Source organism: Camelina sativa, chromosome 18 (genome assembly GCF_000633955.1).
Source record: "Camelina sativa cultivar DH55 chromosome 18, Cs, whole genome shotgun sequence".
Lineage (NCBI taxonomy): Eukaryota > Viridiplantae > Streptophyta > Magnoliopsida > Brassicales > Brassicaceae > Camelina > Camelina sativa.
Window position 1 is genome coordinate 14,984,623 of NC_025702.1, and position 15,309 is coordinate 14,999,931.

At 35.5% G+C, this 15,309-nt stretch overlaps 5 protein-coding genes and 1 pseudogene across 7 annotated transcripts in view; 3 read left to right on the plus strand and 3 right to left on the minus strand.

The window, feature by feature from the left end:
* Positions 1-294, minus strand: part of LOC104761719 (mitogen-activated protein kinase kinase 6-like) — a 2,483-nt gene extending 2,189 nt beyond the window's left edge. The window contains exon 1 of the mRNA XM_010484831.2: positions 84-294. Coding sequence (XP_010483133.1) covers positions 84-163 — 80 coding nt within the window. The 5' untranslated portion in view covers positions 164-294. The remainder of the gene's footprint in view (positions 1-83) is intronic.
* On the plus strand, positions 989-3,358 carry LOC104761721 (glucan endo-1,3-beta-glucosidase 13). Its single transcript, XM_010484833.2, has 4 exons — positions 989-1,221; positions 1,509-2,792; positions 2,873-2,906; positions 2,993-3,358. The coding sequence occupies exons 1-4, from the start codon at positions 1,158-1,160 to the stop codon at positions 3,138-3,140; spliced, it is 1,530 nt and encodes a 509-aa protein (XP_010483135.1). The 5' UTR covers positions 989-1,157; the 3' UTR covers positions 3,141-3,358.
* LOC104761720 (profilin-5) lies at positions 3,440-4,778 on the minus strand. Its single transcript, XM_010484832.2, has 3 exons — positions 4,549-4,778; positions 3,895-4,032; positions 3,440-3,794 (listed from the first exon to the last, which is right to left on the minus strand). The coding sequence occupies exons 1-3, from the start codon at positions 4,669-4,671 to the stop codon at positions 3,660-3,662; spliced, it is 396 nt and encodes a 131-aa protein (XP_010483134.1). The 5' UTR covers positions 4,672-4,778; the 3' UTR covers positions 3,440-3,659.
* Positions 5,029-6,666, plus strand: LOC104761723 (annotated as a pseudogene).
* On the minus strand, positions 6,272-9,894 carry LOC104761722 (NAC domain-containing protein 10-like). Of its 3 annotated transcripts, none has more exons than XM_010484837.2 (8): positions 9,820-9,894; positions 9,369-9,534; positions 9,055-9,247; positions 7,856-8,367; positions 7,378-7,626; positions 6,807-6,884; positions 6,647-6,705; positions 6,272-6,538 (listed from the first exon to the last, which is right to left on the minus strand). In XM_010484837.2, the coding sequence occupies exons 2-8, from the start codon at positions 9,480-9,482 to the stop codon at positions 6,478-6,480; spliced, it is 1,266 nt and encodes a 421-aa protein (XP_010483139.1). In that variant the 5' UTR covers positions 9,483-9,534; positions 9,820-9,894; the 3' UTR covers positions 6,272-6,477. The 3 variants fall into 3 exon arrangements, with proteins under 3 accessions (XP_010483139.1, XP_010483137.1, XP_010483136.1); XM_010484835.2 differs by having other exon boundaries at positions 6,807-6,887; XM_010484834.2 differs by having other exon boundaries at positions 6,807-6,890.
* LOC104761724 (ATP-dependent 6-phosphofructokinase 7) lies at positions 12,260-15,296 on the plus strand. Its single transcript, XM_010484838.2, has 10 exons — positions 12,260-12,855; positions 13,055-13,101; positions 13,196-13,235; positions 13,329-13,529; positions 13,626-13,784; positions 13,875-13,928; positions 14,016-14,214; positions 14,299-14,561; positions 14,652-14,852; positions 14,961-15,296. Exons 1-10 carry the CDS (start codon positions 12,754-12,756, stop codon positions 15,150-15,152), a joined length of 1,458 nt encoding a protein of 485 aa, XP_010483140.1. The 5' UTR covers positions 12,260-12,753; the 3' UTR covers positions 15,153-15,296.

Here is a 15,309-nt window from a genome sequence, read left to right on the forward strand (position 1 = left end):
AAAAAAAAAAAAAAAAAAAAAAAAAAAAAAAAAAAAAAAAAAAAAAAAAAAAAAAAAAAGGAGAAATCGCGAAAAAAACTTACAAGAAGGAAGAGATTAGGGTTTCTTGAGCTGGAACGGAGAGGAGCTTAAGCTGCTTCAAGTTCGATTTGATCTTCACCATTTTTGAATTTTCTTGGGATTATCGCTCTCTAACTCTCTCTCTTTATTTCTTTCTAGGGTTTTGCAAAGGGAATAAGCAATTTCAAGATAGTGCGGAGAGAAGAAGACGACGATTCGTCAATCGTAACGGACTTATTAATTTTGAACGCGTGAGACCGGGAAAAAACTAATAAAATAACAAAATCATACTAATTAAGAAAAAAGAGTTAAATCAAACGGGCTGTAAAAAATTAAATGGGCTTTGAATTATAGATGCGGCCCATAAACTGCACCACAACAGAGCCATTCCTCCGGCTGGCTATCTCTGGTATGTTTGACAGCTGGCGATAATAACAATCTTAATTACTTTTGTTTTTTTTTTCTCGTTTTGGAGATCCGAATTACTCTATATAATTATTTGATTGTTGATAAAACCAAAGTGTCATTACTTTTTGTTTTGTCGGTTTGAAATTATGTTTCTCCCACAATTTATAAATTGTTAAGCAAAATATGTATTTTGTGATCAAATTGATTTTCTTATTTAAAGCATATACAAAAGCTCAACAACAACAAAAAAAAAATTAAATTCCATGGGACCAATTTTTTTAATTTATAATAGGGTAGTTTTGAGAATAACGCATAAATAACGGGCGACTAAAGTAAAAAAAAAAAGTTGGAATAATAATGGAATCTCTCAAAGAGCTTAGCGGAATCCAGACAATTCTATCAAATCTAATTAATTGTACTGCCTGAGGCCCGCTTCGTTCCCGACCAGTGTTCAACTTCTGACAAGAAAAAAAAAAAACAATAAAAAATAAAATAACTAAACTAGTTTCCCACTCTCGCTGTAGAGAAAGAGAGAGAGAGAGCTTTAAACGAAGCTTTCTTTGGTAGAGAGAGAAAAAGCTTCGAACTTTATTTCAGAAAATCGAAGAAGAAGGAGCTGCCAGAAGATAAAGCTTCCTTCTTTCGAGGAAAGGAAGCAAACCAAAGTGTGTTAGTTTTGTTACTCAGCAATGACGACGAGAGACTTCAACCTCATCTTCTCCATTTCACTTCTGCTTCTGCTTCTACTTCTAGGTTTGTCTCTCTTACTCATCCTCTGTTTCTCTCTTTTAGTATTCACTTCAAGAGTGGTCTGAGACTTTGTTCTGAATTTGAGCAGCAAAAGTATCATCCAATGGTTTCCAATTTCGATTCTTGCTTTAAATAGATTCTGTCTTATCTACTGTTAGACCTTTGAGCTTCTAGACATCTTCATAGAGCTATACTAATTGCATAATCTAAACCCTCATTCCAATTTTGAGCCTTTATACATCTTCTAGACATTTGATTCTGTCTTTATTTTTCCCCTAATTTTTTGGCAGACTGTTGCTACGGTGGCAAGGTCGGAGTTTGTTACGGAAGAAGCGCCGACGATCTTCCGACACCGGCAAAAGTTGTTCAATTGATTCAACAGCACAACATCAAATACGTTAGAATCTATGATTACAATTCACAAGTCCTCAAAGCATTTGGAAACACAAGCATTGAGCTTATGATTGGTGTTCCGAACTCTGATCTCAACGCTTTCTCACAATCCCAAACAAATGTAGACACGTGGCTCAAGAACAGCGTCTTACCATACTATCCAACGACCAAGATCACTTACATTACCGTTGGAGCTGAATCTACTGACGATCCACACATCAATGCTTCATCTTTCGTTGTCCCCGCGATGCAGAACGTGTTAACCGGGCTTCGAAAAGTCGGTTTGAGTAAGAGAATCAAAGTTTCGACGACTCTTTCCCTTGGTGTTCTCTCTAGATCTTTCCCTCCTTCTGCTGGAGCGTTCAACAGCAGCTACGCTTATTTCTTGAGACCAATGCTTGAGTTCCTTGCAGAGAATAAGTCACCTTTCATGATAGATCTTTATCCCTACTACGCTTACAGAGATTCTCCAAACAATGTGTCTTTGGATTATGTCTTGTTTGAGTCTTCCTCTGAAGTGATTGACCCCAACACTGGGTTGCTTTACAAAAACATGTTTGATGCTCAAGTTGATGCTCTCTATTACGCTCTCACGGCTTTAAACTTCAGGACTATCAAGATTATGGTTACTGAGACTGGATGGCCAACAAAAGGTTCACCAAAGGAGAAAGCTGCTGCGTCTCCTGACAACGCTGAGACATACAATTCAAACATAATCCGCCATGTGGTTACCAACCAAGGCACACCTGCAAAGCCAGGAGAGGCAATGAACGTTTATATATTCTCGTTGTTTAACGAGAATAGGAAAACGGGTTTAGATTCAGAGAGAAACTGGGGATTGTTCTACCCTGACCAGACAAGTGTTTATCAGCTGGATTTCACGGGAAAGAGCAACGGGTTTCACTCGAATTCGAGTGGTACAAACTCTAGGGGGAATAGTAATAGTTGGTGCATTGCTTCTTCTAAAGCTTCGGAGAGAGATCTGAAAGGTGCTTTGGATTGGGCTTGTGGTCCTGGAAATGTTGATTGCACAGCTATTCAACCGAGCCAGCCTTGTTTCCAACCAGATAATTTGGTTTCTCATGCTTCTTTCGTGTTCAATAGCTATTTCCAGCAGAATAGAGCAACAGACGTCGCTTGTAGCTTTGGAGGAGCTGGTGTTAAGGTCAACAAGGACCCTAGTAAGTAAACAAAATCACCAGCTTTTACTTTTTCAATAACAGTCTTGATCTTACCTTCATCTGATTCAATGTTGTTACAGGTTATGACAAATGCATATACATAACTGCAGGAGGGTATGTCATAAATATACTTGTTTCAGATTTGCAAAAAGAGAACAATACATACATGTTCTTACAGATTTGTTAATATCTTTTTGCAGGAACAAAACCAAGGCAACGAATGCAACTGCATTGACCTCCTCTGCTTCAACTTCACGCGGAAACAAACTACTCAGATGGATTTTTAAACTGTGTCTCATGATCTCGTTGTCCTGGAGTTGGCAAACTATGAATTCACTGGAGCTGTAACCCGGAATCTGAAAGAAATTTGAGTCGGTGTTTTTGCAGGAATGTAGCAATAGCGAGAAAAATGCAAAATTTGTTCCTAAATAGTTTAGTTGATATAGAAATAGTGACCGTCTGTGATTTTGGCTTTCTTCCTGCAGTGAAATCGTTGTACAGACATTCTATCTGAAAGTTGTCTGAATTCAATCAATTGTATCCATAGTAAAATTATATTGTATCCATTGTCATGTGATCTGAGATTCTGAATTGTCCTCACTGAAATTCACAAAAATCTCCATCTGCATAACCATTCATGAACTCTATAGCTAAAGCACCACACTCACTGTCCATTCATTAAAAATTTCAACTCAGCCACAAATGGAGAGAATATCATATTGTTATAGAAATCATACAACCCCAATATCCATCACATGGTAGGTAATACACAGTCGAATGATCGATCACCTTCGATATATATATAGTTTTCTCTCACGACACAACTAGAATATTACATCAGCAACATGAATATAGCATCAGCTAGGTTCAGAGCCCTGATTCGATGAGGTAGTCACCGAGCCTCTCCACAACCATATTGCATTGTCCAGGAGTCATTGGTTCATCATAGATACCAAAGACCATTGCTTGGGTGGTCTTCTTGATGGTAACACCACCAGTTCCCTACAATGGAAGGGAAAGCAACATCAATTCATTAAAAAACAAGTTAGCAGTGAAACAAAAGATTCATCAAACTCAGCCAAAAATCAAAATTTCTAGTTACCTTCTTTCCTCGAATGACAGCATTTGGCTCTCCTTGGATTACCATGTACTTGTTGCCACCAAGGAACAATCCTGTTGGAGCAAGTGTTCCAGGTTCAGCAAAATCTTTGTTGATGCCTTCGATTTCTTCTGGCTTCAACTAAAACAACAACAACAATACAGAAAGATCAGAACGAACTACATAACCAGCATTGCTTAAACAACAACTAGTATCTGGAAGAACTACAAAACCCATGAACATGTGAATCAGGAAACCAAACTCAACAACACAAAAAGGTTCTCCATTTTCAAAAGTCACAACTTCTCCATTGAAGGGAGCTTTAAACTAGTGGAATCAAACGTTTTCTACTACATCTTTGACAATTTATAACCACAAGAACATATGAATCAGAAACCAAAACCAAACCAGAAAAATGCTGAATTTTGGTGATTCAGTAGCTAAAGCTAGAAAAATTGAAACGCATGAGCTAATGTGATCTCATAGTGATACCAATTCAATCTAATAGAACCGATTCAAAAACGTAAAAAAAAAAAAGCCAAAAAAAAACAAATAAAGGTTGCAAATTTCAACACAGATCTAACCAAAAAAACAGTAGAACACGCGTAGCAACTAGCAAGTAAGGATCAGTACTTGATAAAAGAAATAAACCCAAACCTGAGGGAAACTGGTGCTCTGAGCCCAGACGCTACCGTCTTGACCGAGAATTGCAGCGGCGATGAGGCGGTTGCCTTCAACATCGCACATCAAGTGATCGTCGACGTAAGTCTGCCACGACATCTTCTTCTTTCTTCTCCCTTCCTCGGCTCTGAATCGTCGACTTGTGGTTTATATCGGAATGTTCTAGAGTCCAGAGAGATAGCGTCGAAATTACGAGTGTGTGTGTGGCAGTGGCATTTACGCAAATATAGAGAATTTATAAATGCTTGCCACGTGTCAAATAGATATCTTTTTCTTAACAAGTCCTTTTCCCCTTTTTGTCCTTTTTGATTATAGTTAATTTAGTAGGCCTTAACACGTCTTAATGGGCCTTAATACGTTTTTATTTTGTAATGGAGGGGTGATTTTGTAAATATGTCTAAAATCGTTGAAGAATATTAATGATGAAATAAAAACGTTGACCATATAACTCGTTGAAATAGTTTTCTTCCCGGCGATGACCGATGAAACGGAGGAAGATGACGGCGAGACGCAGCAGCGATCATCACGAAACGACACCGTTTCGAGGAGGAAGAAGAAGAAGATTATGGTTCTAAGGGAGATAAAGCAAAGAGAGCTCTAATCGGAGCTGGTGGTCGGATCCTGTTTTACCCAACTCTGTTGTACAACCTCGTCCGTTTCAAACTCCAGTCTCAGTTCCGATGGTGGGATCAAATCGATGAGGTCTTTTGATTTTTTTTTGTTAATTTGATTTCCTGAGAAAGTGAGACTATTTTTAGTTTCTGATCACTAGATTCCACTAAACTTTTTTGCTAATGAGATTCAAAGGACATAACTTTATAGCATTAGGAAATAGGAATCCGAAATAGGAAGCAATTTTGATGTTAAAGGTCAGATTTTTCAGACGATCTAAAAGTCAGGATTGTTTCTGTCTGTGTAGTTAGTTATGTAGTTGAAATTTGAGCTCTTTCTTCAAATCTTTTGTGTATCAATTGTTCAATTTGAGTCTATGTGACGTTTATCTGATACATAAAGCTTTTTTGTTTTGTTTTGTGTGTGTGTTTAGTATCTTCTGATGGGAGCTGTTCCATTTCGTAAGGATGTTCCGAGGCTAAAACAATTAGGTGTTGGTGGCGTAATCACTCTTAATGACCCTTTTGAGACTTTGGTACCATCTTCTTTGTACAATGTAGGTTTTTTTTAAAATTTCCCCCCAAGTCTTGTGTTTTCAAAATCTGTTTGTGGAGTATTTTGATGATTTCAAAATTGTTTTTAAAGGCTTATGAAATGGAGCATCTAGTGATACCAACACGTGATTACCTGTTTGCTCCTTTGATTGCTGACATAACTCGAGCTGTCAACTTCATTCACAGTGAGTGTTATGTGATGTTGTGCTCTCTTTTACCCTTATTTGCATCTAGTCCGGTTGTTTATTATGTGCATTCCCCTTTTATGTAACAGAGAATGCTTTGCTTGGTAAGACAACTTTTGTCCATTGCAAAGCTGGTCGCGGAAGAAGTACTACTGTTGTTCTCTGCTATCTGATTGAGCATAAGGGTATGACCGTAGCTGCAGCTTTCGAACATGTGCGCTCGATGAGACCGCGTGTTTTACTGCATCCTTCGCAGAGGAAGGTAAAGTCTTACCGGATTTATCGATACATACGCCTTATCTATGAGACAGTCATATAATGAAGCTGCAAAACATGATCTTTTTTTTTTGTGTGTGTGTGTGATTCTTTAATACAGAGTCTATGATTTTGTTTCTAAAAGATATGTGATTTTCATGTGTAATTAGGTTGTTGAGGAATATAACAACAGACTACAATCTTCTTTTGAGTGAATCAGCATTCGCCGCAACCTCTAATGTAAATGGCAGAGATTACTCAGTCTTACGTAGCTCAGCAATTCCAGCATCGATCAAAAGCTAGTCAGGATCGGAGGTTCTGTTAAAATTTATGGTTTGACCCTCTGATCCGGCTTGGTTCCTGCAAAATTGTGGCCGGTCCAGCTGATTAATTATTGAATATTGATTAACAATTGTCCATAGTACAATGTTTTAGTGTTATATGTACGTAATTTGATTTTGGTCTTACCAGTAGGGTGGAAACGTTAACCACTCTGCATTTTGCGGTGGGTTTGCTTCTGAATGCTCCTGCGAATTTAATCAATATTAACCATACAGTAACCACAGAATTTATGTTAGAACAATTACGTATTAAATTAATTTAATACACATGTTGGTTAGAAACTTACGTCTTCTGTGCAAGTAGCTGTGGTACAACCCATTATTAGGTCTTCTAATTCCGAACCAGACGACCGACCTCTTAATTGCTGCTGCTGTCAGTTTATATATACGAATACTCACTTTTCTTATGTCATAAAAGCATCAATACTAAAACCATTCTAACAAATATAAACAGTACATCCCACTAGCAAAGAGTCATGGCAATTAAATAACATATTCTGTAGTTTGAATATATTAGAAAACCATTTACGCAACCCATTTAAGCTTTTTTTTTTTTTTTTTACTTTTGCAAGCTATTTTATGAATTGATCCCATTTATGAGTTATTAATATAACAAATGATGAACAAGAATTGATCTTGTATGTATTGCATGAATTACTTTTTTGCATGAGCCTGTAGATCCAAAATCATTAGTCTTTATTTAAATGAGTGGTTATGATTAAATGTCCAAGACGACCACAAGAAACACTACTATATACATAATCCCATGCACGTTCGCGTGCATTGACTTTACTAGATTTGAGCTTCTTTGGAGGAATGAATTTATCGGGTTTGATAATTAAAGGAAAAATAATTTACCTGAAAGGGCATAGTACTTGTGACATTGAAGGTTGACTCATGTTGCGATGTGATAGTAGGGGTCATTGGATATGATGATATGTTAAACCCTCTTCTATCTCCGATTTGATGATATTGATTATGATCATGAATCATATGATGAGATGACATTGATGATGTTGTTGATGGTCTTATGATCCCATCATGTACTTCCTCGCACGTGCCAGACATACGCTGGTTTTCTCTTCCCTTTGAAGCTTCGGCTGTCCCCTTGATTACATACATGTTAATTGCCAACAACAAGAAAATGTTTGTTTAATTAAACTCTCCTTTGTTGCATTAAGACTCCCACAATATATAATTCGATTTCTTTCACGTAAAAAGTTGAGCATTAGCTAGAGAAGAAATGTATCGTAAAATTAGAGAAAAAAAAGTAATATATATCATACTATATATATATATATATCTATTTTTAGTATGGTATATACTGTATATATACCTCATCAAAGCCTCTTGTATAGGGATTCGTCCTAACCCTAGAAACGACATCACCGGAGCCAAGACTCTGCAACGCTGCAGCTACGCCGGAGATCTCATCACCGACACCAATTCCAGTCACCTCCTTGGAACCATGATGATCAGACCAATGGATATTACTTACACATTGCCTAGGTTGTGTCTGATAAAAGATCTTAGATACTACAAGCTCCCCTTCTCTCTCTTCTTCATTAATCCCCAAATGATATTGATGCATTACCCAATTTGTTTTCTCCGGTCGTCGGTTCTTGCCGAAGTTTGTGTAAAGTACTAATATCTTCTTGCATCCTCTTTGTTGACCGTTGGTCATAACCGGTCTTGTCTTTCCCGTTTTGTGCCACCTGGTTTCTGATGATCCGGTTAACTCCGAGTCGTGATCTGTTTGGATGATTTTGCGTCGTTTTCTTGTTCCGGTTGTGTAAGCTCTCGATGGCTTGTGAAAGAAGTGTTTGCTCAAGCCATCTCTTGTCACTCCTAATTGCAAGAGAAAAAAATAATAATAATAATTTTGAATTGAATTTCTAAAATTAGTGTAAGAGGAGCAAGTTATACTATTATTTATGAGGAAACTTGGTTTCCAAAGTTGGGTCACCAAACATTATCCAAGATTCCGATACTACTACTTCAAGTTGCATGCACATACTTTGTTACATATTTATATATAATATGTATGAACTAAGAAGTTATCCAATTATAAAAAGATATTAAGAAGACGTCAAACAAAAGAAATTAAGATGCATCGCATCAGTTCTTTTGTTTTCGTAAGAAGTTTCGTTGAAAAGTTGTGTTTCTTTTTTTACACCAAATCATATCGATACAATATATACAGGAATAGGATGTTTCAAAAGAAATCACTTCTCCATTTAATTGATTACTACTAATAAAAGATTGATTATTGATTTAGTAGTAAAATACATAAAATTTGGTAATCACTACTACGTTAAATTTTAATAAATTAATAAATAAACTATATAATAAATATTAGGATAAATAGAAAAGAAAATAAATAAATTTAATGGAGTGGTGATTACTAATTAAATTGCTTGTATACAAAGCACAAAATATCTTCATCTCCTTAACTTCAAAAAATCGTTCCATGCAGATCATATAGATATCGAGTTAACTTCAAGAGTTTTTTATATCTAACGAATTGATATGAACCTGGAAGCTTCTGAGGATGAGTGTAGCATATCCCATCTTCTCCATCAATGGTGGGAATAAACTCATCGATTAGTGGATGAGACGATGACCATTTCTCATTTTTGCCTTTTCCCTTCACTTTTGCTTCTAAATGTTCTATAAGTTCTTGATCCGTCGGATCGAACTTCACTCCTGCCGGCAATCCAACCCAATTCTAAAAAACAAAAGAAGGCTGAACAAGTTTAAAGAAAGAACAAAAGAAAAAAGTGACGACGGATGATATCTTTATTTTTATTCTTGGGAATACATGTATATAGGTAGGAATGGAATATTACTGGTTTAGTAGCAGCTTGAATCATGCGACCACATCCAGGACAATGTTTTGATCCGCAAAGATGATGATGTTCTTCGAGCTTTGAATCTATGAGGTTAAATTTACTATTCTTCATTTCCTTTAGAGCAATAGCTAAATGATTTATCTCGATTGCATGAGAAAATGATCTGCAGTTTATAACCAAAAAAAAAAGTTTTCAAAGATATTTATCTCGATACACAATTTCTAGCGTAACCAAAAGAAGACAAAGATAGTAAAATGAAGATAAAGATTATCAAAATTTTATGTCAGTACGAGATCTACCACTATTAAAAGCTAAAGAAAGAAACTGAAAGATGATCAGTTGATGTCATTAACATGCATAGAGCCAGAGAGTAATGATCACATAGGTACAATTGAAAGAAAGAGAAAACAAGGAAAGAAGAAGTGAAAACAAATAGTATAAAGATTACCAGATCTACATGAGATCGACTGGATTAGAGAAAGGGAGAGGAAGGAAGAAGAATTTGATAAAGACGGGAGTGATCTCAATATATATAGTAATTAAAGTGAGATTTAATAACCAATATGATTTATATTAAGATAAGAATATTTGTACTTTTTCAATTACAATTACAGTATTGTTATTATCTCTCTTTGGTTCCAGAAGAGACACAGAAACACATGTAGATACGACTTTAAGTACAGAAAAAATTTATGTCAAGTAGATAAAGAAATGAAGAAGAAATGAGGAAGAAGAAGAGTAAAGGAAATAAAAGGAGTTGAGACTGAAAAGGTTAAAACCCTAGTTGCACTCTCCCTCTTGTCTTTGTGCGACTCAACAGTCTCTTGACCAAACCTTTATTTATTTTTCTTTTTGTTTTATCTATTTATTTCTGTCTAATTAAGTTAAGTAAAGTGTAGTGTATTCTGTATTATTGTGTTCATATTTAAGGCGGTCTGTATAATACAGTAGCATTTTTCTTTTGTTATGTCAAGCTGCAAGTAGAGTTGTTGTAAAAAAATATGCATATATGTTGCTTTTTGTGCAAACAATATTTGTATGACACATTTTACACATATCAGACCATGTCAACCACTTTTTGATTTTTGATTGATGTATAAATTTATATATCTATTGAAAAAAGGAAATTAGAAAGTCAATAGAGGATCCATTCGTAATTATACAAATTCTCCCCAACTTTGTTGAGGCTTTCCTCTCATTATGTCTCTACGTAAAATTTGATAGCACACTATTCTTCTTACATCCATTATTGAGTATAAAATTGGTAAACCTTCTTTAACCTTTGTGGTCACGAAACTTTTTGAACATATATAGTTACGGGTTAATTTATGAGAAGCATATTTGTTAGTTTAAAATAAAGAAGGAACATAGGAAACAAAAGCAGTTAAGGATAATCTCTTTGGATTATAGGACAAACACATGTTTTTAACTTTTAAGAATCTTGTTCTTTTTTACTTTTCTTTCACATTATTTGAAATATGCAAAATATAAGCAAATATAAGTATATATGCAGTAATATTCTTTGGACGTTTGAACACAATGGTTTCTAGTTTCTACACTGTTGTAGGTCCAATGATGGTGTCGGGAGGATGGGGCCTAGCCGCAGATTTGGTTGAACAACAGATCAAACGGTCATCATTTATTTTGATCTAATGATTACTATTAGGTTTCTCATTTTTTTCTTTCTTCTCTTTTTCTTTGTAAAGGGAAAAGAAAACAAAGTAAAAAATTCGGTGAGCAAGGCTACACACAATGTATGTTATACTATAGAATAAACATATACTATATTAGCTGTATATATGAACATTATTATTATTATTATTATTATTATTATTATTATTATTATTATTTTGGATACTATTTTTAAAATTGGTAAGAGTTTTGCTTAAACTGTTATACCATGGTTCAACGAATGCTTTCAGATAAATCAGTTTTTTTTTTCTGTTAATTATTTACTACGGATTTCAATAGATGTCACAATATATAGTGTGCAGTAAATAATATAAATAAGCCATGGTATTTAGATACCAACAGAAAAAATTCAAAAGCCAAGTGGTGAATCTTTTTATCATCAACCTGTGACTTATATTGGGCTTTCACAATCGACCAAATTTTAGCTTCTTTCTTTTTCGTTCTTTTCAGAAATTTGATTTCATATCCGGCCCAATAGGTATGTCCTACGTTATGTGTGTCGGGACCTCACGGCTCACGGTGATGTATGCAGGAGATCGATCTCAAAATACTGTGTAACGTTTAAGCGGGAGATTAGCGAATCATATGAAAGAAACGGAAATAACGGCCATATTTAATACAACTTCACTACTACTACTTGTGATTCTCTGATTCGAAAGCGACCTGCAAGGCTGCAAATAAATGCACGTCAGTTTCTTTCCACCTCGATACACATTACATTACCAAGAATCATTAACGATTACATAATTAACATTGCGCAAGCTGTTTTCTAAAGTATTGCATATTTGTCAGCACACATATACTGTATATTGTTTTCCAATGTAAAACGACTAAGCAGTAAGCAAGTATGTCATCCTTTAACATAATGAACTACTAAACTTTTTGTCAACTCATGAAAAATATCATAAATTATACTCCAGCAAATAGTAAGAAAAACAATCTCCAAATCGACGAAACACTATTAAACTATTACACAAACATAAAATAGAGATCAGCCGACATACACAATTTTGATTTGTCTTTCTCTCTTTAAAAAGATTCTTCTTTCTTTTTATTTAAAAAACTATAGGAATATTCCAAAAGATCTGAAACAGTAACTTCACACAAAAATAAGATTTGTTTTTACAATTTTTGTTTTTAAAATATAATTCTGAACTTGTTTTGCAAGGTCCAAAAATCAATCGATGTCAATAAAAGGAAACTTGAAATTTAATGAATAAACAAAATAGTCTTGTTCTAGAAGAATGTGAATCATCTTCTCCAAGTTTCAACGTTCGTTTCTCTGTGATCTGATCATCACCTTTTTTATATATATATACACACGAGATTCCAGTAACCCAATTTAACATATACATACATGTAAATGTGTGTATATGTATATATAAAATTTTATATTCTCTTTTTTTATATCTTAAGCTTTCTTCAAATGCCCACCACCTGTTCGATTAAATTCCTCATCTAAACCAAAAAAAAAAAGCTTCAACTTTCTTCTTCTCTCTCACTCTCTCTCTCTCTTACCTCTTCTGATTTGTTTAATCTGACTTACATTCCTACAAAAACGGGTTGCCTTGTATTAGATCAACGTGTTTGATTCACTGCTCTGTTATTTCAAAAGATTGGATTTTTTTCGTCACCCATTGACGAAGTTTTTTTTTGATCTGATTTGATTTTGATTGTGTCTCCTTCCGTTATGACTAGTCCGAGAAGTAACAAGCCTAAGATCGTCAACGGTCCTGGTGGTTATATTCTACAAGACGTTCCTCATCTCATCGATTACCTTCCTGATCTTCCTGTATGTGTTCACTTGCTAAATTTTGATTGTGTTGCTTAATTTTGATTTTGATTGATAGTTTTCTCGATCTACACAAAAAAGATCGAATCTGTGATCGCTCTAGTTAATTAAAGGAGGAACCTTTAGCTTTGATCTGTTTCATAGTTTTGACTTTTTTGAGTATGTTTAGTGGTTTGATTCTTTTCCCATGTTTTTGCAGACTTATACGAATCCATTGCAAGACAATCCAGCTTACTCAGTGGTTAAGTAAGTGTCTTCACCTATATCAGACGTTTTGATTGCTTTAGTTTTTGTTCACATTTGAATGTGTTTTTATATTTGTTTTTCTTCAATTTATCAGGCAATACTTTGTTGATGCAGACGATAGTGTTCCCGAGAAGGTAATTTCACCAAGAGACGAGTGATGTTAGTTGATTATGTCTTTCTCAAAGCGAGGTTTTAAACTGCTTTGTTTCTTTCCTCTTCTTATTCAGGTTGTTGTTCACAAGGATGGTCCAAGAGGAATACATTTTAGACGCGCTGGTCCACGTCAAAAGGTTTACTTTGAGTCGGATGAAGTTCATGCTTGCATAGTTACATGTGGAGGTCTCTGTCCCGGTCTCAATACCGTCATCAGAGAAATCGTTAGCAGCTTATCGTACATGTATGGAGTAAAGAAAATTCTTGGAATTGATGTGAGTTTTTGTGAATCATTGTTAATCTCTTCATTTATGGTTTGGTTTTCATTACTGTTGTTGTCCTTATGAATCTCATTTGTGGAACTCTTTCAGGGTGGATACAGAGGATTCTACGCCAAGAATACCATCCCCTTAAACTCTAAAGTCGTGAATGATATCCATAAGCGAGGAGGAACAATCCTCGGGACTTCAAGAGGTGGACACGATACCACGAAGATAGTTGATAGCATTCAAGATCGAGGAATCAATCAGGTTCGAGAAGAACACACATCCACTGTTTTTTACTTTGTATTAAGAAAAGTTAATCGACCTGTTCTTAATGTAGTTTTTGTCATCATTTAGGTTTATATTATTGGAGGAGATGGAACACAGCGAGGTGCTTCTGTAATATTTGAGGTAATGCCACTGTGATATACTTATTAGAATAATAGTTATAAGTTTTAACAGTCAACAACTGAACCTAAATTGTATAAAACCATGTAGGAAATTAGAAGGCGTGGACTTAAAGTTGCTGTGGTTGGAATTCCAAAAACGATAGATAACGATATTCCGGTAATAGATAAATCTTTTGGGTTTGACACTGCTGTGGAGGAAGCTCAACGAGCGATTAACGCAGCACATGTTGAAGCCGAGAGTAATGAGAATGGTATCGGTTTTGTCAAGCTTATGGGTCGTTACAGCGGTAAGTTCTTGATTTTAAGCATTGCAACTTAAAAAACTTTTTGAGCTGTTACTGATTAAGGGTAGTTGATGATTGTTACTACAGGTTTCATAGCGATGTATGCTACATTAGCCAGCAGAGATGTTGATTGTTGCTTGATTCCTGAGTCACCATTTTACCTCGAAGGAGAAGGTGGACTCTTGGAGTTCATAGAGAAACGGCTCAAGGAGCATGGTCACATGGTGATTGTTCTAGCTGAAGGTGCAGGACAAGATTTGATGTCCAAAAGCATGGAATCTACTCTTAAAGATGCTTCTGGGAACAAACTTCTTAAAGATGTTGGTTTGTGGTTAGCACAAAGCATCAAGGTAAGACTACTTTCATGATCATGAGATTCTTATGCTATTACAAAAAAATTCATCATAGTGTTTGATGTTTTTTTTCTCTCTTTGTTGTAGGATTATTTTAAAAAGATTAAGATGGTGATGAATCTCAAATACATTGATCCTACATACATGATCCGGGCTGTTCCAAGCAATGCATCAGACAATGTTTACTGTACACTTCTTGCTCAGAGCGCAGTTCATGGTGCAATGGCTGGTTACACTGGCTACACCAGTGGTCTTGTCAATGGAAGACAAACATACATCCCTTACTACGTAAGTTACTGATACCTGTCTAACTCTGATCTTTTGGTCCCATACTTGTGAGAAATTCTGAATCGTGTCTTTTTTGTTTGTTTGTTTGTTTGTCCTTTTCTGACACAGAGGATCACAGAGAAACAGAACAATGTAGTGATTACGGATAGAATGTGGGCGAGGTTATTGTCTTCTACGAACCAGCCAAGTTTCTTGGGGCCTAAGGATATATCTGAAGAGAAGAAAGAGATGCCAGAGACGCCGCTTCTTGACGACGGAGCTGTCGATATCCCTCCTGTGACTAAAGAGGTCACTAAGTGAAGTTTCAGGGCATGATGGCACATATTCATACAGTATTTTGCTCAGAGGTTTCTGAAAACAATGCCGTTTTAGGCGAAAGTGGAATAATTGTTACCCTGACGATTTTGCCCTTTTGTTGGCATACACAAAACTCAAATTTTAGTTTTCTTCTTAGATG